This window comes from Mauremys reevesii, linkage group 22 (assembly GCF_016161935.1).
Source record: "Mauremys reevesii isolate NIE-2019 linkage group 22, ASM1616193v1, whole genome shotgun sequence".
Classification (NCBI taxonomy): Eukaryota; Metazoa; Chordata; order Testudines; family Geoemydidae; genus Mauremys; species Mauremys reevesii.
This window is the reverse complement of record NC_052644.1, coordinates 5,268,665-5,295,651: the sequence shown is the minus strand read 5'-3', so window position 1 is coordinate 5,295,651 and position 26,987 is coordinate 5,268,665. Positions and strand designations below refer to the sequence as shown.

Sequence of the window (26,987 nt, the reverse complement as noted above, 5' to 3'; positions counted from 1 at the left end):
GTCTGGATCTCAGTTAGTGTGTGTAGTGCCTGGCCCCATGGGACGCTGATCTCGGTCGCCGTGTGTCTGGGCAGCTCCTGGCCCCATGGGATGCCGATCTCAGTCACCGTGCGTCTGGGCAGCGCTCGGCCCGACGGGGCCCCGATCTCAGTCACCGTGCGTCTGGGCAGTGCCCAGCCCGACGGGGCCCCGATCTCAGTCGCCGTGCGTCTGGGCAGCACCTGGCGCGACGGGGCCCCGATCTCAATTGGGGCTTTCTGTGTGTTACCATAATAATAAATACTGCTCAGCAACCTGCCCCCTTAACTTTGTGGGTGCTTCAAACCCCGCCCCCGCCCCCCACCAGTAAAGCAGCCCTTCCACAAATAACACAGATTTTTATTTACAAAAACGGGGTGAAGAGGAGGGGGAAATTATATATAGAAATACAAGACTGGCAGGGGGCTTTGCCACAGACTCCAGGGAGGTACCTATGTACAGCACGGACTCCAGGAGAGTTACGTTACAAAATCAGAATAATAAATACGTTCCTTTAAAAAGCATGCGACGGGGTGAACGTCGCTCCACAGAAGTGCTGGCCCAGCCGTTCCCCCGCTAGCAGGGCCGGGTGGCAGGGGTATAACACAAGCTGTGTTCCTGTTGGCAAGTTAATTATCTCTGTAGCAGGCACGGGCGTCTATTTCAGGGTAGCGATGTAACGGAACAGGCTGGATCTCCTCAGTAACCGGCCCTGGGCTCCCATCCCCTCCCTGGCAGAGATGAAACCCACACATCTGGGGATGGGAATTTTATCGCTGCTGAGATGGTGACCCTTAGAGAGGGGTTCTTCCTGGTCTAGCCTCAGAATGGGCACAACCCCGGGCAGGGGGAACCCACGCCTGCACCCCAAATGCTGCCCTGAGTCAGTCTCAGCTCCGGCCGCAGAGTGGGATGGTGAGCAGCTCCCGGGCTTATGGTGTCTTCCGGTGTGAGCTGAGACCCAGCAGACTGATTGCAGATGGGGCAGCGTTACCCAGCTGGGCTGGGCGGGTAATTGGGAGCTAGCGGGGAAAGGCCCCTGTATCTCCTGCCCCTGGGACCACAGCGCCGTCCTGCCCGCCACGTTCATCAGGGGTTGCAGCGGTGGGAGCATGTGCGGGGGGGCAGCCAGAGTCCATGCACCCAGGCACAGGCTCCCAAAGGGAGAGGACGGGGGTGCCACCACCCTGAGATTTCTGCACCCTTAATCCATCATGCCGAAGCCCTGGGGCATGATCCACGTGCAGGGAAAGACAGAGGCCCGTCCTAACCCAGAAGCTGCCATTAGCCTGGTGGGGCCCAGATCCCAGCAGGCCGCAAAATCAGCAAGGCGATGAACACTAGTGGGGCATGATTACAATGCTCGTGACACTAGTGGGGCACGATTACAGTGCTCGTGCCCCAGCCATGGCTCGGTACCAGCCGCCAGAGTGTTGGCACAAGCTCACTAGTGCCCACAGCATCACCATTAACAGACCCAAAGAGCTCGTCCGTTCAGACATGATCACATCAGCGTGTCAACCTCCTGGCTCGCGCCCCAAACGCAGCTCACCACCCCATGCAGGGGGTGTCACCCCAGCGCCCACAATTTCACTAGTGCCCCAGTTTCACCGTTAGCGTCTCAAATGCAGCTCGACATCAGGATTTTCCCACTAAAAGGTTCCCCCAGTGCCATTTCCTCTGGGACAGGAGTGGGGTTGGCAGCGAGGGTCTCGCACCAGGGAAGTGAGTGCTCACGAACAATGGTGAAGGGAAGCCAGGGCAGATTGCAGCTCCCCCACCCAATTCCCTCCCGAATTAATTTTAGCACCAGCTGCCCAGCTGCAATGTAACCCACTGACCCCTAGCAGCCAGCGCCCCCTGCCCCATCACGGCATCCCCCCACCCATGCAGACGGGTGGGAGGCGAGGGGGGCATCTTGCACCTCTGCTAAAAATGAAACCTGGGGGCTTGAACCGACCAGCTTCCAGCCTGATGTTTGCATCACAGGGCCAGGCAGGGAAGGGTTTGGGGAGGAGGATCTGGGAGTAGGGCAAAGGGGGAGGAGAAAGGGTTGCCACCCCTCCAGGATTGGCCTGGAGTCTCCGGGAATTAAAGACAAATCTTTAATTAAAGATGATGTCATGTGATGAAATACATCCAACCAAAATTGGCAACCCGGGGAGGAGAACTGGACCAGCGGGAAAGGAGGTCAGAGGGGCCCCAAAGCTGGCTGGGAGGGAGGAATGACATGCCCCTCCCAAGGCAAGTAGGGGTGGGGGGCATGAGATGAGGGGGGCCCCAGGCTGAGGGTGCATGGATCCAGGGTGGGTCAGGGGCCTGCGAGGCTGGGGGGTGGAATAAGGGGTCGAGGGGAACCCCCAGGCTAGGGCGGGTCAGGGTGCAGATCAGGCTGGGGGTTGGGGCAAGTGACATTCCCAGGCTGAGGGTGGGGGTGGTCTGGATAATCCTGGAGGGGTTGGATCAGGTTGGGAGGGTAGATGGGGGGGGGTGAGTCAACCCCCCCCCCTCCCCAAAAGTCCCCACGGGGTATGGAGTGTGGTGGATCAGGCTGGAGGGGTATGGGTCAGGGGATACTCCAAGCTGGAGGGAGTAGATGGCAGGGGGGTCAGTACCCCCCCCAGGCCAGGAGGGTATGGGGCAGGGTTTGTTGGGGGGCACCACCAGGCAGGGGACATAGAGTGGGAATGGGTTAGGCTGCCCCCGGCCAGGACGGTATGGGGGCAGAGTTGGTTGGGGGGCGGAGAAGGCTGGAGAGGGTGTGGGTCGGGGGCAGCCCGAGGCTGCAGGGGGCAACGGGGGGGGGGATTTAGACCCCCCCAGCCCAGGATCTCACACCGTCGTCATCACTTTCAGGGAGCCCGATCGGAAGCGCATAATCTTCTTCTTGAGGGCGTGCGAGGCCTTGATCTTGACAAAAACCTTGGGCCGCCCGCCGGCCTGGCCGGGCCCCGCGCTGGCGACCAGCTGCGGCGAGAGCTGCTGGGGCCACACCAGCCCGCTGCTCTCGTCCGTGTCGCTGGAGCCGGTGCTGAAGGCGGGCGAGCCGCCCTCACTCAGGCTGGACTCGCTGTCGCCGTAAGCCAGCCCCTCCTCCAGCCGGCACACGGGGGCCCGCCGCACCCCGCCGCCCCGCCCGCCCGAGCACTCCGAGTCGCTCCCGGCATAGCCGTACAGCACATTGCGGGGGGGCGAGGCGGCGCCTGGCCCACTCCGCCCCGCCCGCCGGCTCCGCCGCGGCTCCCCAGCGCCCGCCTCCTCCTGGCAGATCTCCGCCGTCGAGCGCCACTTCCGGTAGCCGGCGGCGCCGGGGTGGGGGCGGCGTTGCCGGGACGGCTTGAGCACCACCTCGTCCCGCTCCACCGTGTGGTACTTGGTGCCCGAGGCGCCCGGCTTGTTCAGGAGGCTGTTCTCTGACTGGGAGCGAGCCGCCTTCTTGCCTCGGGGGGAGCCCTTCCTGGCACTAGCCCGGCGCCCCCCTGGCACTTCCCCACCTTCCTCGGTGAAGCGGCACTTCTTGGGCATCGCCGCTGCCCGAGGCCTCTCCCTGGGTGTCACCGGGGCCCGCTCTGGTGACAGCTCCATTGAGCGCCCCTTGGTGAGGGGAGGGGGCTTCTTTTTGGCGCCTCGATGGGCCTGCTGGGCACGGGGGGGCTGCTGGGCCGGGATGTACTGCGCCTTCACCATCTGGCAGGCCCCGTCCTCGGTGCAGGCCAGCAGGAGGCGGCCCCCCATCTCCTCGTAGGGAGGGGGTTCCTGGCCATTCCTGGCATGGGCGCAATCCTCGCCCGGCCCCTCCTCGTAGTGATCCACCGACAGGGCAGGCCGGAGGTGGGCCAGCGCCTGCAGCTTGGGGGGCTTCTTGAGGCTGGAGTGCGGGGGGGCGTAGCCTTCGGGGGCCCCCTTGCTGACCAGCGTCCTCTCGGCCGCAGCGTCCCAGGACGACCAGATCCGGGCGGCCGCGCCGGCCCCGCCCTCGTAGCCGCAGGGAGAGGGCGTGCTGCTGCCCCGCTCCATGGCCGGGGGGTGCTTGCGCTCCGCCGGGGGGGCCAGCAGCTCCGAGGGCCTCTTGCAGAGGCTGTTCTGGCGGGCCACCGCCTTGGCGGGCGGCTCAGCGTTGAGGCTAGTCCGGGGCTTCCCGCCCCGCGCCAGCTGGCTGCGCCGGCGGATCAGCCGCGAGATGTAGCTCTCCACCTTGTGGCAGTGCGCGGCCTCGGGGTAACAGGGCAGCTCCTGCCCCCCGAACTCCTCCAGCCCCCCGGCCTGCTCCGCCCCATAGGCCAGGCCCGGTGAGAAGGGGGCAGCGTCGTAGAGGCGGCCGCGGAGCAGCGGATTCTGCATGGCCACAGCGTGAAGGGGACTGGGGTACAGGAAGGGGTCCAGGCTGTCCCGGGGCGGGAGGCGCGGGGGCGGCTCGGAGGGGTAGTCCTGAGAGCTGGAGTAGGGGGCCGAGTAGGAGCGGGGAACCATGCCCCGCCCGGCACTGTCTTTGCCACTGCTGCCCACCTCGCCTGCGGGACAGAGAGACACGGACTGAGAGACAGACCTGCCACCCCCCAACTCTCCTCGGCCAGGACCAGACGGTCCCTGACAACCCATCCAGACCAGTATCCCCCAGGACCCGACACACGGCCCCGTCCGTCCCTGTATCCCCCAGGACCAAACCCTCAGGCCCGTCCAGCCCCATATCCTTCCCTCCCCCCACCAGATCAGCAGGGCGACCCCAGCCCCGTGCTGGTCTCTCAGGAGCCAGGCAGCCGCTCACCCACGGATTTGGGGCGCTCGCTGGCGTAGCTGCCACGCGACTCGGCCTGGCCAATGCGGGAGCAGGAGCCGGAGACGGAGGGGAAGCCGGAAGAGTCCCCGAAGCCGGAGGCTGGCGACTCTGAGGCCACCGCGGAGGAGGCACCCTCGTAGAAACCTGCAAGAGATGTCAGCTGTGAGCTGGGGGGCAGCTGTGAGCTGTGAGGAGGCAGGGATGGATTTGTGGGACAGCCATGGGGGAGAGAAAGAGGAAGCCATGAGCTGGGGGACAGGGATGGACATAGGGGCGCAGCCATCAGTTGCGGGGAGGGGATGAGGCAGCCATCAGCTGGGGACAGGGAAGGGGGAGGCAGGTGATGGGGGCTGGAGGGGCAGAGGGAAGACAAGGAGAACTGGGCAATGGGGGGGGGGGTGCAGTAGAGGGGACTGGCCCCATGTTCTGTGGGAACTGCTGATGGGGGCAGGTCAGGTGGCGGGGGATGGGAGCAGCCCATGGGGCAGCCAGCCAGCCAGTTCCCTGGGTGGGCCTCAGCTTGGAATCTGGGGTGTGAGACGCAGTTCTGGGGTCCCATTTCCCTGCAGGGATAACCAGGGGTGAGGATCGGCTGCATCTGTCCCCCAATCTGAGACACCCCCCCACATCACATCACCGGGGTCCCTACCTGAGCTGGGCCAGCTGTCCGTCTCGGCTGCCTCCCCGCAGGCCTTTTCGGGGTACAGCCGCAGCCCCCCCACCTGCTGCTCCAGTTCCCACATCAGCCCAGGCAGCGCATCCTGGAAAGGAACCAGAGAGGGGCGGGATGTTAGCAAGGCATTAATACTCCAGCAACAGGGGCCTTCCAAGCCCCATCCAACAGTGCCCCTCGCCCCAAAGCCACTGCTGCACGTCACCCCCTCAGCCCCCTCCTAAAATCAGGGCTCAAACTGCCACCCCCCATCAGCAGTAGATAGTTGTGGGGGGGGTCAGCTAGCCCCTGAGCACCCCCCCATGTTTACACTCAGTTGAACTTTGCACTCTGGAGGGGGGATATCATGGCAGGAGGGGGGATGTGCCGCAGACAGCCCACATGGGGGGGCCAGGGTCCGCTGGGTGACCTTTGACCTCCAGACAGATGGCGCGGGGAGACAATGAGACCCATTTGGGGCTGTCGCTCAAACTCTGCTGGAGACAAAAGTGTGTGTGTGTAGGGGGAACATCCTCACCCCAGGGAAAGGGGGGAGCTGACAGCTCCAGGGCTGGGGGGGTGGAGGGGGAGGGGAAACAGCTACCACCTGGCCCCACTGCATTGGGATACCCCAACCCTCACCCCCAGATATGGGGTGTGCAGCCGCCCAGGGGAACAAGGCCCAGGGAGCCAGGAGACGGGCCCCAGGCTCTTTGGAACCGTGCTGGCCTCTACCCTGCCCCGATAAGCTCAGGAAAGCAGGAGGCAGCCAGATCCCAGAACTTCTCGGCCCAACAGAGGTGGGGGGAAGCTTCCTGAGCTGCAAGGAGCGGGGGTGGGCACAGGTGGGGGGGGGATGTTCTGACGGGGCCAGAGCCAGTCGGGATGGGGCGGGGAGAACAAGAGATGGAGAGAAAGAGAAAGAAGGAGAGAAGAACAGGGGGAAAAGGAAAGACGACGTCATGAAAAATACCTTTCTTCACATCAAATTTCATTCAAACTTTTTTAAAAGTTTCTGAAATACCAAGACAGGAACAAAACAAAGCACAACACACCCAGCAGACATTAAACCTGGATCCCTAAAGCATCAGCGCCACCAAGTTCAGGCAAACTCTTAACACCCCACGTCAATTGAACAGCGTCCTGGTTACAAGCCAGTTCATAAAAAGGTGTCATCAGCCCACACCCCGGGCCACCGTCAGCCCCGGTCCGTCAGTTCCAGGGAGATTTCAAACCGGCGCCAGGAGGAGTGAGAGAGAAGGAAACGGACAGGCGAAATCGAACAGGAGGGCGGGAGAGGGAAAAGGAGAGGTGTGTTGGGACGGACGGACAGACGGGGTTACGTGGGGATAAGACAGACAGAAAACACAACAACAAAAAAAGGAGAGAAACGAGTGAGAGAATGAACGAGTGGGGGAAAGGAGAGAAAGGAAAACCTCCCCCACCCCTCCAACATAAACCACCCTGGGGAGAGCTCCCCAGCCCTGCACTGGGGATACGTGCACACACGGGCCTCCCCCCCCCCCCCCTCGTCCTATCCCCGCTATCTCTGCTTCACGCCTGGCTGCCTTCCCCTCTGCCTGGGGTGAATTTCAGCTCAGAGATTGAGGGGGGGGGGTTCATTTATCACAGCTCCTGAGGAAAGGGGGGGGCACACCCGGTCAACGCCGGAGGAAATTAATTATTCCTACTACAACGGCAATGCTGATGAATAAATTACAGCTCAGGGGGCTGCAGACAAAGGGGCTGTCCGGTGGGTATTCCCATTCTATCCCAGATCCACCCCCCTACTCAATAAATACAGCCCATGTCCTTTCCCCCCCCCCACTTAACAAGTGACATTCAAAATTAGGAATTATCCTGCTGCTCTAGGGACATCTGATAAATTTCTCCCCCACCCATGGAAGGGGCAACGCCCCCCCTATTCCTGACCCCCAACTCTATTGTCCACCCAGCACCTAACCATCCCCCTCTGTTTCCACCGTCTGTCTCCCAGAGGCCCTCGGTGTCAGGCTCATGGGTGAAGTCCAGCCATTTTGTGAAGAGGCTGGACGTAAAAATGGCAAATTTCCTAACTATGCCCCACACCTCAAAAAAACCGTAGAACTTTGTGAGGACCTGAGGGTTTGTTTTCTTCAGGTCTTTTCGGTTCAGCGTAGCAGGGTCTGGATAGCAGAGAAAGAACAAGGCTGGTAAGGGAGGGGGAAGGCTAGCCTAGCGGTCAGGGGCTCAAGCCTCAGACTGAGGAGAGAGCGGTTCAATTCCTTGCTCCACCACAGCCTCCCTGGGTGACCTTAGACACAAGGTTCTCTGTGCCTCAGTTTCCCCTTCTGTATAATGGGCATAGCTGCCTTGCCTCACAGGAATGCTGGGAAGATCCTTACATTAAAGTTTGTGGGGTGCTCAGATGCTGTATTAATGGGGCGAGAGCAGGACCTGAGGTGATTGTTACATGGACTATCCAGAAGGGGGCAGCACCCACAGGCTAGGCCAGAATTTCCATTTAGAGACCTAAATGAATTGGGTGCTGAGGTCCCAGGCGTGGATGCTGGAAAAACCTGGCCCTCAATGGCCTTGGTCACTGGGCTTTCTGCCTCATCAAATCCTCCAATGGCAGCAGGCCCTGTTCTAGTCAGATTCTTATTATCCCACACTCATCCTTACAGTATCAGGGCACCTTACTATACAGGTGCATGTAGGCACCCCATTAAGTACACAAGGGCTGAAACGACCTGCATGCATCACCCATGAGTTCGCTGCACTTTCCCCTGGACAGATGATCCAGCCATGCAGGTCCCACAGCCGAACCGACAGCCAATCAGGGTTTTAACTGCTGTGTCAGCTAGCCCTGCTCTGAGCTAGGCTGTACGGGGGAAGGTTGGCAATTTGACAGTCTAATCACTAAATCATGCTCCTCTCCCAGAGCGAGGACTGGAACCCAGGAGTCCTGGCTCCCAGCCCTCCTGCTCTAACCCACTAGATCCTGTTCCCTTCCCAGAGCCAGGGATAGAACCCAGGAGTCCTGGATCCCAGCCCCCTCCCTTCTACCCACTCCAATCCACTAGACCCCACTCCCCTCCCGTAGCTGGGAAACCCAGGAGCCCTGGGAGTTAAAATCCCAGCCATAAAGGTCTGTTTGGTCTGACAGCATGGAAAGAATTTTTTTCAAGGGGGCCTATCAAAATAAAAACCAAATTATTCTCTTTGAGTTAATGATGTCAGCTAAGGCTCTGGGCCCCCGACTGGTGGAGTCAATGGGCCAGATCCCCAGTTGGCACAGCAACACTGGAATGAACAGAACCAGATCCTCAGCTGGTATAATTCAGCATCACTCCATTGGAGCAAACAGTGCTGCACCAATTTGCACCAGCTGAGCTCCTGGTCCAAAGATTTTTAAACTGGAAAAAAGACTTTAAAATCACCCCCTAGGAAGTGCACCCCACCTCTCTGTGGCTAGTCCAGGTATTTCAGAGGCAGGTTCAAGGCACTGCGGATAGGACCATGACTAACTAACCCACCTATGAGGGAAGTTCTCCCAATCTCCATCCGTTTGCAGTGGGATTATACCCCGAGGCAGGCGGATTTATATCCCATGTAAATTTTCATCTCAGCGCGTGTAGCCGCAACCATTCTTATTATTCCTATAAATGGCTAATCCTTTTTGGAATCCTGTTAAGCTCTGTAATATCTGGTGCTGGCGCATTTCAAACATCTAAATCCACACACACAAATGTGTTTGAAAAACCAATCCCGATCCAACTGCCAAGCAGCCGCAATTAGCCTCTGGTAAAGGATGGAGCTTAAAGATACATCCTGGGATATAACGGCAAGAAGCACTGGATCTGTGATTTGCATAGGTGTGTTATCGGCAGCCCAGATAGCAATGTCAGTCGTTAAGGTTGTCTGACAGTTTCCATTATAAGAGCCTATTTGCGGTTACTTATAACTTTAGCTGTTCAGGTTGAAATTTTCTATGCTGGGTGTCAGCCTCCAGCTGAATTTTTCTGGAAAGTTTCAGCTAAAACAGGTCAGCTGTTTTTGAGAACAAAGTTAGAGGGAAATACAGCACTTTGGCCATGCTCCAAAAAATATATATATTTTCTTCCAGCCATTTTGTTGAGAAGCTCTAGTGCCCCCATGCTTTGGGGCAGGGACTGGAAATCTGGCAGAGGGGCCAGGGATGTGCCTTCTGCTGTTCCCCTGAGAATCTGTCCTGTAGGCCAACCAGACAGCCCGTGCACCATCCCAACAGAGCAATTGAACATGCTCCAGTCCAGGGCTACAGGGGCTGAGCAGGACTCCTGGAAATTGCTCCTTGGGGATGCCGGGAGGTAGCAGAGGCAATGCAGAACAAAGAACAAGGAGATTCTCTCCGGCACTCTGAGTGCTCCCCCTGTTGGCACCATACAGCATGGAAGAAGAGACAGCTGCCAGACTGGAATGCAGAAGGGTGAGGAATGAGGAGGCCAGATGGGGGAACAGAAGAGATGCAGGTAGGAAGAGGGAGTGGGATAGAAGGAGGACCAGTCATGAGCCTCAACATCCCTCTGGTGTCAGCAAATAGCTGTGAACCCCACAGTCAACACGTGTCTTTCATCCGCCTCTAGTGGCAGATCCCCACAGAAGATAACAGCCTACTACTGCTACCAGGACTGCGCTGTGAATCCAATGACCCCAACTCTGATGACACCCTGCATGTATGGGAGGATCAATATGGCTCCACAGGCTGAAATCCTCTCCCCTCCCAATTTTTAAAATCATATGAAATCACTTTAAAAAAACAAAACAAAAAAAACCCCTCTGCATTAAGAGACCTGGTGTATATTTAAATCTAGCCTACTTTCTTCCTGGCTTCGTGGCTAAGATTAGTTGCAGCACAATATCAGGCAACCTGTCTCAGGGAAATTGATCTGATCTGGTTAGAGATTGCAAAGATCTTATTTATGCGCTGGGTTTCCTGCCTGCCTTTCACCTCGCTCAGGAACCCTGAAACACAGCTGGGTTGTTTTCACTCCGATTCTAATCAGTTCCACTTCTTGCCTCTCACCAGCACAAGGCAGCAAATATAATCATGTATGCGGCACTCGACACCTCCAGGATACTATATAAATATTAACCCTTTCTGCTCCCCAGCTCTGTTTCCCTGGTTTACAAATTGGGGAAACTGAGGCATAGTGACTTTCCCTACAACCAGAGAGTCAATGGCGGAGCTATAGAACCCAAGAGTCCTGGCTCCCACTCCCCTCCAGATCTGGGAATAGAACCTAGGAGTCCCCATTCTCATATCCCTGCTCCTCTAGCAATTAAATCCCACCTCTTCCCCTTTAAAACTAAACATAGCTTGTTCCGCTCTCCAAAAGAAAGCTCAAATGAGAACCAGGTGTGGGGCTCCTCCACATTCATTCTGCACAGTGCTGCTGCTCTGAGCTATCCCTCGCCGAATGAAAGATCGGGCCGGGGAGAGCGTATGGGATAAATTACAGAACAGAGCCACATATAGACATCGTACGGGCGGGGCGGGGGGGGGGGGAGATACATTTAAACAGGATGCCCTGGAGCCGCAGTCAGAAAGGCAGAGGAATTGTGACAATCTCAGCAGTAGTCGGGGCTCTGTGAAGAAAGGGGAAGGAGGAGATCTGGGGTGGGATTGGTAGAAGCTCTGACGGGAGTGACTACAGGGGAGCTGGGGCTCTCCCGTGGTGATTCGGAGATTTTAAGCCGAGAAGGAACCGTCATTCTGATCAGCCTGTCTGACCTGTATAACCTAGGCCAGCGAATCCCACTTCCAGCCCATATCTTGTGGTCGAGCTACAGCAGGAAAGAAATGGCTGATTTCAGCAGAAAGCCTCCAAGTGGCGGAGAATCCACCACTGTCCCTCAGTCAGTCGTTCCAATGGTTAGTTCCTTTTCCCGTTCAAAACTTGAGTCTTATTTACAGTCTGAATTTCTCTAGCGTCAGCTTCCAGTCACTGCCTCTGGTTATGGCTTGTCTGGTTCGTTACCAAGCCCTTTACACCTGAGATCTCCCCCTGTGGATGTTTATCCACCCAGACCAAGCTGCCTCTTAGGTGTCCTTTCAATAAACTAAATAGACTGAGCTCCCTCCCTCTCTTGCTGGGAGGTGGCTTTTCCAGATCCCGGTAGCTGTATACAGAGGTAACGCCGGGGGCTGGTCAGAAAGCACAAATCCCCCTCCGCAGAAAGTGTCAAGGTTTCAAAATTTGTTTTTATTTCACACTGGAATGAACCGAGACCTTTTGAAATTACTGAGAGAGAGAGAGAGAGAGAGAGAGAGAGAGAGAGAGAGAGAGAGAGAGAGAGAGTGTACGCGCGTGTACACGTACCCCCCAGCCTGGAACAGCCAAAAGCCCAGAGGTTAGGATGTATTCCTGGGATATGGGACACCCAGGTTCAAGTCCTCTGGGAATAGGATTGGTGTGAAGAAAGGGACTAGGAAAGCACTATTTGCCCCTTCACATCACACAAGAACCAGAGGGGCGCCCGATGAAATTAATAGGCAGCAGGCTTAAAACAAATAAAAGGAAATAGTTCTTCACCCAGCGCACAGTCCATCTGTGGAACTCCTTGCCGGAGGATGTTGTGAAGGCCAAAAGTATAACTGGGTTCAAAAAAAGAACTGGATAAGTTCTTGGAGCACAGGTCCCCATCAGTGGCTATTAGCCAAGATGGTCACAGGCACCACCCCATGCTCCGGGTGTCCCTAAACCTCTGACTGCCAGAAGCTGGGACTGGGCGACAGGGGATGGATCACTCGAGAATTGCCCTGGTGTGTTTATTCCCTCTGAAACACCTGGCACTGGCCACTGTCAGAAGACAGGATACTGGGCTAGATAGACCCTTGGCCTGACCCAGTAAGGCCATTCTAATGGACTCTCAGGAGTCCGGATTCCCAGTCCCACCTGCTCAGCACTATCCCTGTTTTACAAATGGGGAAACTGAGGCATACTGACTTGCCTAAGATCAAAGAGCCAATGGCAGAGCAAAAAATGGAACCCAGGAGTCCTAACTCCCAGCCGCCCTTGTTCTCATCCCCTGCACCCCACGCCCCTCCTAGAGCAGGAGGAAGAGAACCCAGGCGTCCTGACTCCCAGACCCCTGCTCCGACCCACTAAACCCCACCAGAACTAGGAACAGAACCCAAGGGTCCTGACTCCCCCTCCCCCATCCCGCTCTAACCATTACTCTCCACTCCATCCCTTTAAAACTAAACATGGATTGCTCAGTTCTCCAGCTGAGTACTAGAATGAGATCCAGGCATGGTCCAGCCCAGAGAATTGAACTGGTGTCTCCCATTGCCCCAAGGGGGGTCCCACTCATGAGGCTGGAGAATCAGCCTACATCTTGCCCCTTTGTAGAAGTCATTAACTAGCCACTGGGCCAAAAAGAGAGACTGGGTAGCCCAGTGGTCAGGGTGGTCGCTAGGGATACAGCAAACCAGGTTGAAGGCCCTACTCCAATGCCAGCCACTCAGGGCCTTGCACTTGAAATGGTTGCTCAGACGGTTTGTCGGGTCGAGGATGGGGTTGACGGGGTGTGTCTACACTGCATTGCGAACCTGGGTCTGTGGACCCCGGCATGTGGACTCGGCCTTTCCAAGTCCATGCTTGAGAGTCCACACCGCTTTGCAAAGCTGGGCTTACAAGTGCTGGGCTGGGGTCTCTCAGCCATGCTAACACGTCCACACGGCACTACGCAGTCTGCAGCCCGACTCGGGCTGTGTCCACACTGAAAAAATGACGGGGCTCGGGCCTGAGTCACACCAGGAGCAGGGCTCCGATGCACCCCCTGGCAGGGGCCTAGGTGAGCGCTTGCTGACCCAAGCCAGAGCAATTTGTGTGTGGACACAAGGGAGGGCATTGGGCTCAAACCGGAGTCAGAGCCTGGACGTATAAACGTGCCAGGCGACAGCCACCGTGACCGCTCAGTCTGTTTCGGAGCCATTGCTTTCCAGGATATAGTCCCCCCTGTAGCTGCATTCTTTGCTCCTAGACACTCGATCTTGCATTTGGCTGCATTCAAACGCATGTTTGGATGTTGGAGCAACAAGGAGACAAAGACACAAGCCAGACCTCGGCAGAGCTGTTATCGTCCAGTTAATGGCCGTAAGCAAGAGGTGGGCGCAGCGGAGCTAAAGCAGAGATCGCAGCAACCAGAAATGGAAAAGTGCCGTCAGATCCCATGACTTCCTGAGCGCCGGGGCTCGGCTGAATGCAGCTGGATAAAACTCTGCGCCTTTCGCGGCTCAGGTCAAGGTTAAAAAAGGGTTAAAATGTAGAATTCAGTTAAAGTAACCTCAGTGCAGCAACCCAGCATCCATCAGAGCCAAGGGCCAGGCTCTGGACGTGTGGCTAGCGCAGCAAATGGATGGTGGCTTGGAGGCCGTGCGAGTCTCTAATCTGCATGCCACACAGGCACTAGGAATCTGGGCTAGGATGTGCTAGGCCGGATTGGACCAGCAGAACCTCATCTAGCGCAGTATCGTGGGGCCCGATTCCCAGCTATCCTACCCCGTGTTTGTGGCAGTGATGGTGGGAGGTGGTTTTAAGCCCTTTTGCACAGTGCCGCCCCTCCCCCCATCATATTCTAGGCCTCCCCCAGCAGCCGGGGTTAGCCAGTGCAGCCTCAGGGCTCCTCTAATTCACACTCCGTTCCCTCTGGAGGACAGAGAATAGCCACAGCGCAGTGCGCTCTGACAATGCCCCCCCGATGTCGCGGGCTAGGATCAAGGTCTTCTCACCCCAGCTCCACACTGGCTGGCGAGAAGCCCTTGCGGGGGAGGGACTCTCAAGGGGCCATTTCCACCCATTTTAAGTCCAGCGCAAGATAAAAGGCCTGAGCATTGGAACTGTGTCTGCGACGGCAGCAGCTGCTTCAGAGGAAGGTGCAAGAACCGCCCTTCCTGCCCCCACCCCGCCCCCGGGGTAGGCAATGATGGAATACCCGGCCGACAGCAGAAGTTCCTGACAGACCCCCAGGTTAGCGGGTTGGTGTATGCCCTGAAGCATGAAGGCTTATATCCCTTCTACCAAAACTTCCTATTCTTCTTTTATCTGGAAAACTTGCAACCCTTCCTTTAAAATCCTGCTATGCTCTTGGCCTTAATAATATCATGTGGCAGGGAGTTCCACAGGATACCACAGTATGGGTTTCTCTCTCACTTCCTGCCAGGTTTCAATGTTCCACCCTTCACCGAGCCAGCAGCCAGAGGTGGCTTCAGATTCATTACACCTACTAGCAGAGGCTGACCCAGAAGAGCAGAGACAGGGGAAGTGTCCCACCCCCATTCTCATCTCCCGCAGTGGGAGGACAGAGGCATGGGCTGGTCTTGCTAGGTCTTTACGCCCCCCCCCCCTCTTATTTCAGATCAGCACCTGGCTTGCAGGTTTACCCCTCTGGCTAGTAAATCTCCCAGCCTGGCCATATTGGCCAGCACATCCAACATCGCACTAGCCTAGGAGGTAGAAAGGTTGGACCAGCTCGAGGCAGCCTGGCTCAGTGGATAGGGCACCAGACTGGAAGCTGGGTGCCCTGGCTCTGTTTTTGGCTCTGCCCAGACTATATGGCGCTGGCAAATCACTTCTCTCCGCTTCTCCTCCTGCCTAGACTGTGAGCTCTTTGGTGCAGGGACTTTGTGGCCAGGCAGTGCCTGGCACAATGGCCCCTGATCTGCACTAGGTGGTACTGTGGTATACAGTGATAAATAATAATTCAGCATTGCCAATTCTTGCACTTCAAGACCCAGCTCCTGGAGTCATGGGAGAATATCTGCTTCCATTTTTTTCCCTTAATGAAGTAAAGGCTTGTCTAGATGAACTGTTAGCACGCGCCAAGCTGGGGCGTGAATCTACCTGGCAGTAGCCTGCCATGCAATAACTGACCCAGACTGCACTTTGACCTACTCCAGATCTAAGTCTGTAGGGGCTTGGGGTAGAGGAGACAGAGCTAGAAAATGGGATGCCCTAAAGGCTCATGGAGAGAATCCCCCCCACCCCATTATTTGGGAAAGTCTGGTGATAGTGTAGGGCCATCTCATGATTCTGGGGGGAGCTGACACATGAGTTTGGGGGCTGGCACCTCTACAGCTGAATGGGGAGCAGGGGGGGAGCCTTGTTCTTCACCATGAAATCTCAAAGGGCACAGGACGGCAGGATCACAACCTCCATTTTACAGCTAGGGAAACTGAGGCACAGCCACTCACGCAGTGGCTGAGCCAGGAAGAGAACCCACGTCTCCTGAGTACCAGACCAGCATTTTAGCCACTAGGCCACACTGCCTCCAACTCAGGGGATAGCAGGGCCGGCCAAAGCACGAACTGCGCTGGCCCAGCGCTCCAGCATCACTGAGCTGCTGTGGCTGGGAACCATTGTACTAAGTAGCTAGTTATTGCTGGTCCCCACGGTGCAGTTCAGAGCAGATTGCACTCCTCGCCGTTACAGAGAGCGCCTTTAGCACACCGGATCCTAACAGCCAACCGCCGCCAAGGGGATTGCAGGCTATAATAAGCTTGAGCTTTGTATCATTTCTCTCTCTCTCTCGCTCTTGCATTCCCTTAAAGAAGCTGCGGCTCAGCGTTCTCCCTCAGCCGGGAGGAGAGGAGATGACAGACCATAAAAGTCTATTGGATGGAAGCACAGCTCCCATTTCTCCGCAGGAAAATTCCTCTTGGACAGTCAGGGCTGCTTCCCTGATCGGAGAAACGGGGAAGCTGTACTTAAAAAAAAAATAAAAATGGAACCACGGTTGGAGATGTACATTGTGCCCGTGTGTGTGTAAAAAACACCCAGCACAGAGGAAAGCACATGACCCATAGGCCAACGTTTCGCACCAGCATTCAGGACTCCTGGGTTTTATTCCCCGTTGTGGGAGAGCGTGGTTAGAGCCAGCGCAATTGAAAACCAGGTTTTATTCCCAGCTCCGAGAGGAGAGTGGGGTTTAGTGGTTAAAGCAGCAGGGCTGGGAGTCAGGACCCCTAGCTTCTCTCCCCAGCTCTGCCACTGACCCCTTGAAGGGCCTTGAGGGAGTTGCTTTCCCCCTCCATGCCTCAGTTTCCCTTCTGTAAACCAGGGGGCGTGGCCATACTACCCGCTTTGCGCCCTGCGGCTGAAAAGCGCCATACAAATGGCAAGCATTAAAGGATTTTTAAAAGGAAAATAACTTAAATAAACTTCCTGTTGCTTATAAGTGCTTCACCCCCATCGCCTCAGGCATGGAGGGCCAAACTTACAAAGGGATTTAGATACCTCAAGATGCAGAGAGGCACCAAGCAGGATTTTACAAAAGGGCCTGACCAGCTGAGGTGCCTAACTCCCCTGGGACATCAGTGGCTTTAGATTCTTAAGCACCAACTCTGCCCTGGTGTAGGGGAGTAGACAATGAATCATCCCACCTGATTTACAGGACTGGAATTTCGTAAGGGAGTTAGGCATGTGAATTCCATAAGCATCTAATTCCCCTAGATTATTTCCCAGCCATAATTTCTGGAATGAGGTTTAAATCGTTAGAACAAGAGCTTGTTCTAAAAAAAAACAAAAAAACACCCAGGCGCTCCCATAGCAACATTTAATTCCTGCAAAGCTTTTGCTTCGCTAACGAGGAAAAGAATTACAATTTTGTTTGGGCGGTTAAAATTAAACCACCGATTTTGACGAAGGACGAAATTTCTCATCTTCTACGCTTCCAAAACCAATTTGTATATGGCCATTAATTCGGGGCTGGTACTGATTCCTAACTTGGTGGGGGGGACACAACATCCTTTCTCAGAACAACAACAAAAAAATCAAGGTTGGCTTCATCTGATGGAGTCTTGAATGAGCATTTCTAGGATCCAGAAGGGACCATTGTGATCATGTGGTGTGACCTCCTGGATAACCCCAAATTAATTCCTGTTTGAACTCCAGCAGGTCTTTTACAAAAACATCCATTCTTGAAGAGAAGCATCAGCTTCGGAGGTGTGGAAAGGATCTTAGTAGAGACACACTAGCTTTCTTACCGGCAGTTCCACGACTGAATTTCTTTAATTAGCTAGATATGGGGAAATATGGGGGGGGCGGGACTTCTCTTATCGGGTGAGCATCGGAGGTTGCCTATTTTTCTTCAATACCAAATACCATTGTGTGCCCTATTCTCCAAGTAGTCTTGGGCCAGGGCACGTGATGAATAAAATCTGAATACATGTACATTTCTCTCCGTAGAAGTGTATGTGGTTCATATACCTAGAAATGATTTTTCCCCGTTAGGCTATGGAAGACCGTAGAGGGATTTGCACTTGAAGCCTGGATCCAAAGGACTTTTGAAAAACGTACTGAGCTGTTACACCACTGATTCTCACAGGAGTTACGCCATGGATGATTTAGCCACTGCTATACTTAGCAACATCCCTGGCTGTGCATTCGGCATCTTCTCTGCGGCTTTCCGCCCCCTCGGTAGGTTTTTTCTTTCCCTCGTCTTCTTAATTACAAGGGATATTTGCATAAGAGCAGATTCTTTTGTTCCTGCGGCATTTAACAGCTGCTAATGCCTCCACCTGAACTGAAACCACAATCAGCTGCGTGGCACGGCGTGGTAATCTTTCCAGCAAGCCACTGACACGCTCAAGAAAGATAATCTGGAGGAAGGTCTGTGGTAGCTCAGAACTTCTCACCAACAACAGGGATAGAACCCAGCACCTCCTGCCACAAAAGCCTATCGGAGCTGAAGGAGAATCTCCCACGAGGTAGGTGTTAGCAGTAGAGGGCTTATGACACTCAGCAGAGCCGTGCCAAGTCTATCCAGAAGACGGCAATGCTCTGATATTGTTACACTGTTTCCCCAGCGGATCTCAAATCTTTTCACAGGCTGTGCACACACACTCAGCAGCAGCAGCCGCCGTCAAATGCAGCCACCTCTGGGGTGGGGAGGAGTGCACAGCACAGGGGTGGGGTAGATTTTTGGTCCATGGCACCAGAGCAGACCCCTGGCCTTAGATTTTTTTAAGCGTCTGTTCAGAATTCACAAGCTCTCCTCCTTCCACCTGGGCCTTCTACTCACCCTCCAGTCTCAAGGCAACAACGTTTCTGGCAACAAGCCTGGCCTCGGGTGTTAAAGCAGCAGGAGACAAGAGTTCACGTCCCAGCTCTGTCAAAAACGCTCCCTGTGCGACCCTGGGGAAATTGAGGTGCAGCACTTGCCCATCTGTAAAATGGGGTGCTGTGAAGATCAGGCGCTCAGTTACCGTGGTGATGGGCTTGCACAGTTGCCACGGTGATGGGGCCATACAAGGACCTAGCTAGACAGAAGTGTCATGTGTGATCCTAACACACAGGGTACGAGAAGGGGATGGACTGAGTTGGAGAGGACCAGACTGGGGAGCAGCCCTTGAAGATCCTTCCCCAGCTGAGGAGGGCGGCCAAGGTCATTATGACTGGTCCAAGAACACATAAGAAGCTCTCCTGGCTGGGTGATCCAACTTATGTCGCTACTTTGGGATTTCCACGTTGGCTTCATTTTTCTTCTTTCTTGTCTAAGATCAGGGCCCCGTCGGGCCGGGCGCCGCCCAGACACACAGTGACTGAGATCGGGGCCCCGTCGGGCCGGGCGCCGCCCAGACACACAGCGACCGAGACCGGGGCCCCGTCGGGCCGGGCGCCGCCCAGACACACAGCGACCGAGACCGGGGTCCCTGTCGGGCCGGGCGCTGCCCAGACACACAGTGACTGCAATCAGGGCTGCCGGGCACTACACAGACATTTGGTGACTGAGGAGGGGAGCGGGTAATGGGTCTGTTTTGGGATCCGATAGGGTGGGGGCTCCCAGGAGGAGAGGGTGTGATGGGGGTCTGTGCTAAGGTCAATTGGGAGGGGGCTTACTGAGGGTGGACAACAGGGTCTGTCTTGAGGGCTCTCTGGGGCTGGGGGAATAATGGGGTCTACGTTGGGGTGAGATGCAGAGGAGGATCCCTGACGTAACGGAGCCTGTCCTGGCACCAGCAACATCCCTGCCCCATCCATCCCGCTAGCTACAGCTCCCTCCCTCCCCCGCCACTCCAGGCCGGAGTTTCACTCCTTTCGGCACAGCCCGCCCCCCCAGCCCAGCGGTTATGGCCCATAAGTAATAAAGCAGAGATAAGACGCAGGAGGGACCGGTGGGGGAAGGGAGGCTGCGCACCAGGGAGGAACCTGCCCCCTTGCATCCCTTCAGCATCCCTCAGCAGTCAGGAATGGGGGGGGGGGCAGGCAGAGTGAAACAGCTCCAGCCAGCCCAGCCAAGGGGCCCAGTCTGCCCCCAGCAGCCACCGCCAGGCCCCTGAGCATGCAGCTGTCGGCTGCCACCAGCCCTGCCTCGTGCAGACAACTCTCAGCCCTCCCCCAGCCCACTGATTTAAAGTCCAGTGGGAAGTGGTGGGGGGGGGGGTTGGCTGCTCAGCTCCCCCTCTGTAACCACAGGCCTCACCCCCTGCTTCCGCCAGCCAGGTTGGGATCTTGCAGCTACTCCCTTGGCAGCAGCTTCGCTTCAATTCTGCAGCCTCCCCACCCAAGATCAACCCCCCACCCCGCCACCCCCCACAGAGGGCACTGCGCCGTATGAGCAGGATTATTACCCCTGTTTTACTGACGGGGAGAGCGAGGCCCAGGGAGAGGCAGCACTTTGCCCAAGGATCCCACCCCCACAGCCCCCAGCCTCAATCGTGAGCCGCCAACAGCTTTTGCCTTTGAAGAAACGAGGAGCAGAGAGGAGAAATCAGACTCCGAGCGGAAAGGCAGCCCCAGCCGGAGTCAGTGGGGCGGTGTGTGGGGCGGGGGATGGACGCTGCAGCCGGGGACGCGTGGCTGGGCTTTGCTTTGTTTGAGCATCTCTCCCAAGGAAACCCTAAACCGGGGCCGCGCCGGACGCCAAGCCGCAGCCTCGCGCACCGTCATGTCTCAGGCATGAGCCGACCTCAGCCCGCCGGCCGCCGGCCCATTCCAGACGACTCACGTGTTTCCCCACCACCACCGCCAAGACTCCCACACGCCCCAGCTCCATCTGGAAGGCAGGGGACCGACGAGGCCCGCCAGAGCGCATGCCGGACGGCGCGTCACGGAGACCCAGGCCAGGGCTAAAGGGACTGACAATGCTAGCCACCGGCACTCCCCTGAGGAAGTTCACAGCACCCCGGGGGCAGGAGAGGGGTGTCCTAACTTCCTCAGGGAGGTGTCCTGGCTGATGGAAGTTCACCACACCCCAGGGGTGGGAGAGGGGTGTCCTAACTTCCATCAGCCAGGACACCTCTCTGAGGAAGCTCACCACACTAGGCTGGGATGGTGTCAGAAGCCCCCCCTCCCCTACACACACACATGGGGTGGGGGGAAGCACAGCTGTATGGGAAACAGATTGCCCATCCCCCAAGAATTTTCTAGTTTTCCTGTCCCGAATTGGGAAGAAAAGTAAAAAACCTAAAAATTTTCACCAACCAGCAATCCAAAAAGAAGACGTAGTAGAGGAAATAGAAACAAGAAGATTGGGTCCAATTGAAAGGTTTCGTGTTGACAGGAATAAAAAAGGTTTCAATCTACCTTGTTTACATTTCCCCCCCCCATAAATTAAACTTCAAATTTTCCTTTCGTGCCCCCCCCCCCAAAAAAACCTGGGACTTTCTCATTTTGGAAAATGTGACGACAGGGATGTGGTAACAATTCCTATCCCCTTTCCCCCACCAAAAAAAATAATAATCAGGAAATTTGTCAAAACCAAAAAAAAACTTTCCCACAAAAAATTTGGGTTTCGACGCATCAGCATTTCCCAGTGAGCAAAAAAAAAACCATAAAAACATTTTGTTGAAAAACTCCCAACCTTCTCTGAGGGAGGAAGGAGCCTCCCAATCTCGGGAAGGACCCCAGCCCAGCCAGAAGATAAAGACCAAAAAATAGGGAGAGAAATAGGATGGTTGAATGTGTGACCCCTGCCCAACACAAGAGGGGGTGGGGTCATGGCACAGGGGCGGAGCCAAGGAAGTGCCCTGTGTGAGGCTGGGTCCAGCCCTGGCCCTGGGGTCTAGCTGGCACTGCTCGGAGGCAGCTCACCACGTTACTGACACACAGTCAAGATGGGAGGGGCAGAGGGGTGTATGGAAGACACAGAAGACCAGGGAGCCTGTTCTCTGGCTGACTCATTCCCTCCCCCCACCGGAGTCCAGACAGTCTTGGGGTGACAGCAGGACTCGTCGGCCCATTACCCCACCGCTGGAGCAGCGTTATCAGCACCAAGGCACGCAGCTTGTGTCTGCAGCAGGACGAATTCACCCAGCGCTCAGCATCCTGATCTGACTGCAGCCTCGTCCCCAGGGCCGCACAGCTCCAGTGCCCTCCCTGCCCCGCCTTCCCTCAACGCCAGGTCCAAGGAACAGCCTCCAGACCAGCTCACCCCCACCCCACCAGAGGATCTCATCACTATGCAAAGCAGACGCCTGTCATTGGCTGCTGGCTGCTCGCCCCATTAATCCCCTGCTGGAAGACGCTGCCGGGCTTTTTGACAGCGGTTCCGCAAACGTGAAGTCGATTTAATTAAATCGGGGGGGGGGGAGGAAGAGAGAGAAAGAGCAAAATCTTTTTATTAAATCAGTAAATAGCTGGCAAAGCCGGAGCTGAAAGAGGGGCCGGGGTGGGGGGCAGAGATGTACCAGGCCCAGCAGGAAGCCCATAGCCCTGGCAGCAGCAGAAGGGACCAGTAATGCCAGCCTCCAGAACAAGACCTTTAGGGGTCCAAGCGATACCTGGTCAGAGACGCAAAAATCTCCCAAGGCTGCACAGGCCAAGCTGTGAAATCAGCAAAATAGCACATCCAGGGCACTGAAAATACAGGGCACCTTGCAAGGGGGCGGAGGGGTTAGAGCTCAGGAGTGGGGGAAATCAGGACTCCTGGGTTCCACCCCCAGCTCTAGGAGGGGAGTGGGGTCTGGTGATTAGAGCAGGGGGGCTGGAAGTCAAGACTCCTGGGTTCTACCACCAGATCTGACAGGGGAGTGGGGTCTAGTGGTTACAGCAGAAGCACTTGATGCCTTGAGTCCTGGGTTCAATTCCTGTCTCTGACACTGATTTGCTGGGTGATCTCAGGGTACGTTACTCCGCTCGTCTGTGCTGTGCCTCTAATTCCCCCTATATGTAAATCCACCCAGGTCGCTGCTAGGAGGAAGCTCCCCAAGACACTCGAGTCCTGTAGCTGCCCCTACTGCAGCAATGTTAAGAGACACTAGAGCACGGGGGTGGGGATGAAGATATTTGCTACAGCACGTCAGCCCAGCACCCTGCCACCAGCACCAGTCAACATCCAATGCTTCTGAATCAACCATGCTACTGGCTGAATGTGCTGCAGGGGCAGTTGATGAATCCCCTTCCTGACCCTGCTCCAGGGCCCAGCTCCTGCCCTGGAGCATGACCTTGACGACTAACTCCCCCGGCATGGGCAGCAGTCTGGAGCACAGCACAGCAATGCTGTCCATCTGTCTGTCCTGCTGAGGCAGGGAGGGGCAGAGATGAGGGAAGGGGAGCACTCCAGTGAGAATAGCTTTAGCTATATTACCATTTTCCGCATGCCCAACAGACACCTTTGCCCAGGGCTTGTTACACAAAGTGACACAAGACACACACAACATCCCCCGACCCCACTCCAGGAGCCACTGAGGGCAGTTTAGTTTGGTACTGCAGGGTCTTAGGTTAGAGCCAGCTCAGAGGTGGCACAGACCCTACCAACACCTTACCCCATACACCAGGGAAAGGCAGCCTGCCCCATTCCTCTCCCCCAAGATATGGTCTCCTCAGGCCGGAGAGAGACCTGCCCCACCCAGCACTCCCAGATTCAGCCTGAGCTCTGAGAGGCAGGTCACCACAGTGAAGAAGCTCACCACACCGCTGACCCCTTCCCAGCTATGACACTGCACTGAGGAAGCTCACCACAACCCCAGCCCCTCCCTGGCTAGGACAGTGCTGCAAGGAATCTCACCACACAATCGAAGTCCAAGCTGACTCCAGCATAGTGACACGGAGGAACCTGCCACTTCCAACAATGACCGGACAATCACGTGTTTTTATGAGCGAGACACACCCCCTTTCAACTCCCACCCCACCTGCTTTCCCCTCTGAGCGGGCTGAGAATGAGATGGGGGAGGACGCAGCCCATGCACCAGAGCTCTGACAGACAGACAGACACCCCGCGCCCCAGAGGGCTTTCCATAGCACTACAATGAAGGTAGTGGAGCAAAGCTGATTTATGCCAGCTGAGGATCTGGCTCCACTGACTCCAGTGGATTTACAGCCAATTTACCCCAGTTGGGATCCAGCCCTGCACTGTAAGGTCTTTGGGGCAGGGACTCCCTATGGCTTGCCTGCATAGTGCTCAGCACCACTGGGCCCTGATCCCCAGTTGGCGCCCCAGCAGCACGACTCAGAGGAACACCTCACCTGCCATCTCTGGCCTCCCCCTAGCTGCCTTATGTCAGCATAGCCCCACAGCCTGCAGGATCTTCCCTTCCACTTGCACATGGAGGAGAAGACAATAGGCGCTTGGTCTAATTTGTCAATGGCAAGACAGCCCTTCCCCTGCATTAGTACTGGGCACAGACTGAATTCTGTTCCTGAAGATGCCAAAGCAGAAATGACCAATGGTCTGTTGAGGGCAGTGTCCCCACCACCCCCTTCCTTGCTGCACCAGAGCAGACCACTGGGCCAGTCTAGATCCACATTCTCTCCTGGATGGCACGGAGGAAATGGACCTAACTGTGCACTCGGATTGGGTGCCTTCCTGACCATTAGCCAGTGATCGGCTCTGAAGCATGAGGGTGAGGTATTGTATTAAAAAACAATCTTAACTTTCTTCCCAACTCCTACCCAAGCACTGTGCATTGGTAGCATCCTGTGGCAGGGAATTCCACAAGTTAATTTGGTGCTACACAGGAGAGCATAGGGGCTGGAACTAGGGATGCTGGGGTACTGCCACACCCCCTGACTCGAAATGGTTTTCATCATATACAGGGTTAACAGTTGGGTTCAATAGCACTCGGCCCCCCCACTATAAAAATTGTTCCAGCATCACTGCAGGAGATAATTAATTTTCTTCTACTTTCAGTTTATCGCTTCGCAATTTCACAGGCCCCATTTTTCCCCTCGTGTCTATCCCGAGGTATCAGGAATATCCTCCTTTCTCTAGCTCTCAGGAAAACCCTGACACTAGAAGCCCAGTTGCTATTATACTTAGTGGGAGATTTACCAACTAATGCCTCATGGTCACACAATAATTCACTACTTTGTTGCTTACTGGATTCATGTTCCAAAAGCAGTTTAAACTGCAAGCCCAACCAAATCAAGAAGAAAGGTTGGCCCTGGGTTTCTCCAGCTGGGAACAGAGCCCTTGAGGCCTGACTCCCAGTGTCCGGCTCTAACCACTGACTCCACTCCCCTCCCAGAGCTAGGGATAGAACCCAGGAGTCCTGGTTCCCAGGCTCCCTGCTCTAACCACACTGCCATAGAGAAAACACACAAAGATCAACAGATTCCAGCCACAGGGCAGGGGACAATGTAACCTAGGACATGGGTGGTGCCATCAACTTGAGTCAGGCAACAGGCCAGGCCCAGGGGCTCCCAGAGGCCAGGGCAGTCTGAGATGTTTCTATGCAAGTTAAATACACAAAGGAAGGGGAGAGGAAGCCTCCTGCTCACCTGCCCCAGGAAAAGGGGGCTCCCCTACCCCTAGAAAACACTAAAACTGCTCAGCTGGGGGCTCCCACACCCCCATAACACCCCCATAGACCCCACATTACACAGCTAGGGGCTCCCCCCACACCCACTCAGAACAGCCTCATAATCCCCATGCCCCCATAACAGCCCTCTACACCCCCCACTGAACAGCTGGGGGGTCCCCCCACACCCCAATAACAGCCGCATACACCCCCATAGACCCCACACTACACCACTAGGGGCTCCCCCACACCCACTCAGAACAGCCTCATAAACCCCCACACCCCAATAACAGCCCCATACACCCCCTTAACAGCACCATAGACCCCCCCTACTACACAGCTAGGGGCTACCCCCATAACAGCCCTGTACACCCCCCACTGCACAGCTGGGGGCTCCCCCCACACCCCTATAACAGCCTCATACACACACACCCCACATACCACACAGTGGGGACTGCCTCCACACCAGCCCCATAACAGCCCCATTTACCCCCCACACACCCCACCTCTGGGGGCTCACCGCACAACCCCATAACAGCCCCCTGCACCCCCCACACCCCGGGCTCCCCGCACAGCCCCATAACAGCCCCACGCACCCCCACACCCCGGGCTCCCCGCACAGCCCCATAACAGCCCCATGCACCCCCCACACCCCGGGCTCCCCGCACAGCCCCATAACAGCCCCACACACCCCGCTTAGCTATGGGGAGGCCGGACGCAGCCCCCTGGAATTAGCCCGACTGTGCCCAGCGAGTCCCGGCCCCGCAGCCCCCGGGACCCCCACCTCGGCCCCGCCGCCCCCGCTCTCCGGACCCCGTCCCCCGGCCGGGACTCACCAGCTGCTCCTCGGGGGCTGGCTCCCCGGCGCTGCCCGGCTCGGGCTCCCCGGCCGCCGGCTCGGCGGGCTCGGTCCCGAGGCGCAGCGCCTGCCGCACCCGGCGCTCCTGCCGCTCCCGCAGCAGGTGGAGCTCGCAAAGCCCGGCCAGGCTCCCCTCCAACCAGCCCCGGAGCCGGCCCCGCTCCGGGCTCACGGGGAAGGAGAACGCCCGGATCATCCCCCCGGCTCGGCTCCCGCTGCTGCCCCTGCGGCCCCGGACAGCGCAGCCCAAGCGCTCCGCCTGCGGCAGCTCGGCGCTGTCACCGCCTCATCTGCATAACCACCACCCCCATCGCAGCCATTGGCTCGCCTGCCCGGCTTCATCTGCATAGACACCCCCCCAGCACAGCTATTGGCTCGCCTGCCCGGCCTCATCTGCATAGACACCCCTCCCAACACAGCCGTCGGCTCATCCGCCCTGCCTCCTCGGCATAGCCACACCCTTGAGCTGATCAATTGGTTCCCCCTCACTGTTTTATCTGCATAGCCACACCCTCAGATCAAGCAATTGGTTCTCTCGCCCTACCTCATCTGCATAGCCAAGGCTTCATATCAACCCATTGGCTCTCCTGACCTCAGTCATCTGGATAGCCACGCCCTCAGATGAACCCACGGATCTCCCGCACTGCTTTATCTGCATAGCTACACCTTGAGATCAACCCATTGGTTGTCCGACCCTGCTAAATTTGAAGCCATTGACTCCCCTGCCCGGTTTTATTTGTATAGCCACGCCCCTAAATGTAATCCTTGGCTCCACCCACCCTGTTTAAATTGCATGGCCACCTCCCCTTCCCAGCCCGTGATTTATTTACACACTTATCTGCATAGCCACGCCCCTGGATGCTGCCATTTGCTCATACCCTGAGTGAAATCTGCATGACCACACCTCCCGCACCTAGCCATTGGTTCATCCATTTCATCCCGGGAGGGGCAGTGACAGCTCCACCCACCCCAAGAG

General features: G+C 56.5%; 1 protein-coding gene across 2 annotated transcripts; it reads right to left on the bottom strand.

The window, feature by feature from the left end:
* Window positions 1-360: 360 nt before the first annotated feature.
* Window positions 361-26,674, bottom strand: DACT3 (dishevelled binding antagonist of beta catenin 3). 2 transcript variants are annotated; one of them, XM_039509807.1, is made up of 4 exons: window positions 26,556-26,674; window positions 5,445-5,556; window positions 4,784-4,939; window positions 361-4,529 (listed from the first exon to the last, which is right to left on the bottom strand). In XM_039509807.1, exons 2-4 carry the CDS (start codon window positions 5,536-5,538, stop codon window positions 2,851-2,853), a joined length of 1,929 nt encoding a protein of 642 aa, XP_039365741.1. In that variant the 5' UTR covers window positions 5,539-5,556; window positions 26,556-26,674; the 3' UTR covers window positions 361-2,850. The 2 variants fall into 2 exon arrangements, with proteins under 2 accessions (XP_039365741.1, XP_039365740.1); XM_039509806.1 differs by lacking the exon at window positions 26,556-26,674 and adding an exon at window positions 25,989-26,417.
* Between the last annotated feature and the right edge of the window lie 313 nt (window positions 26,675-26,987).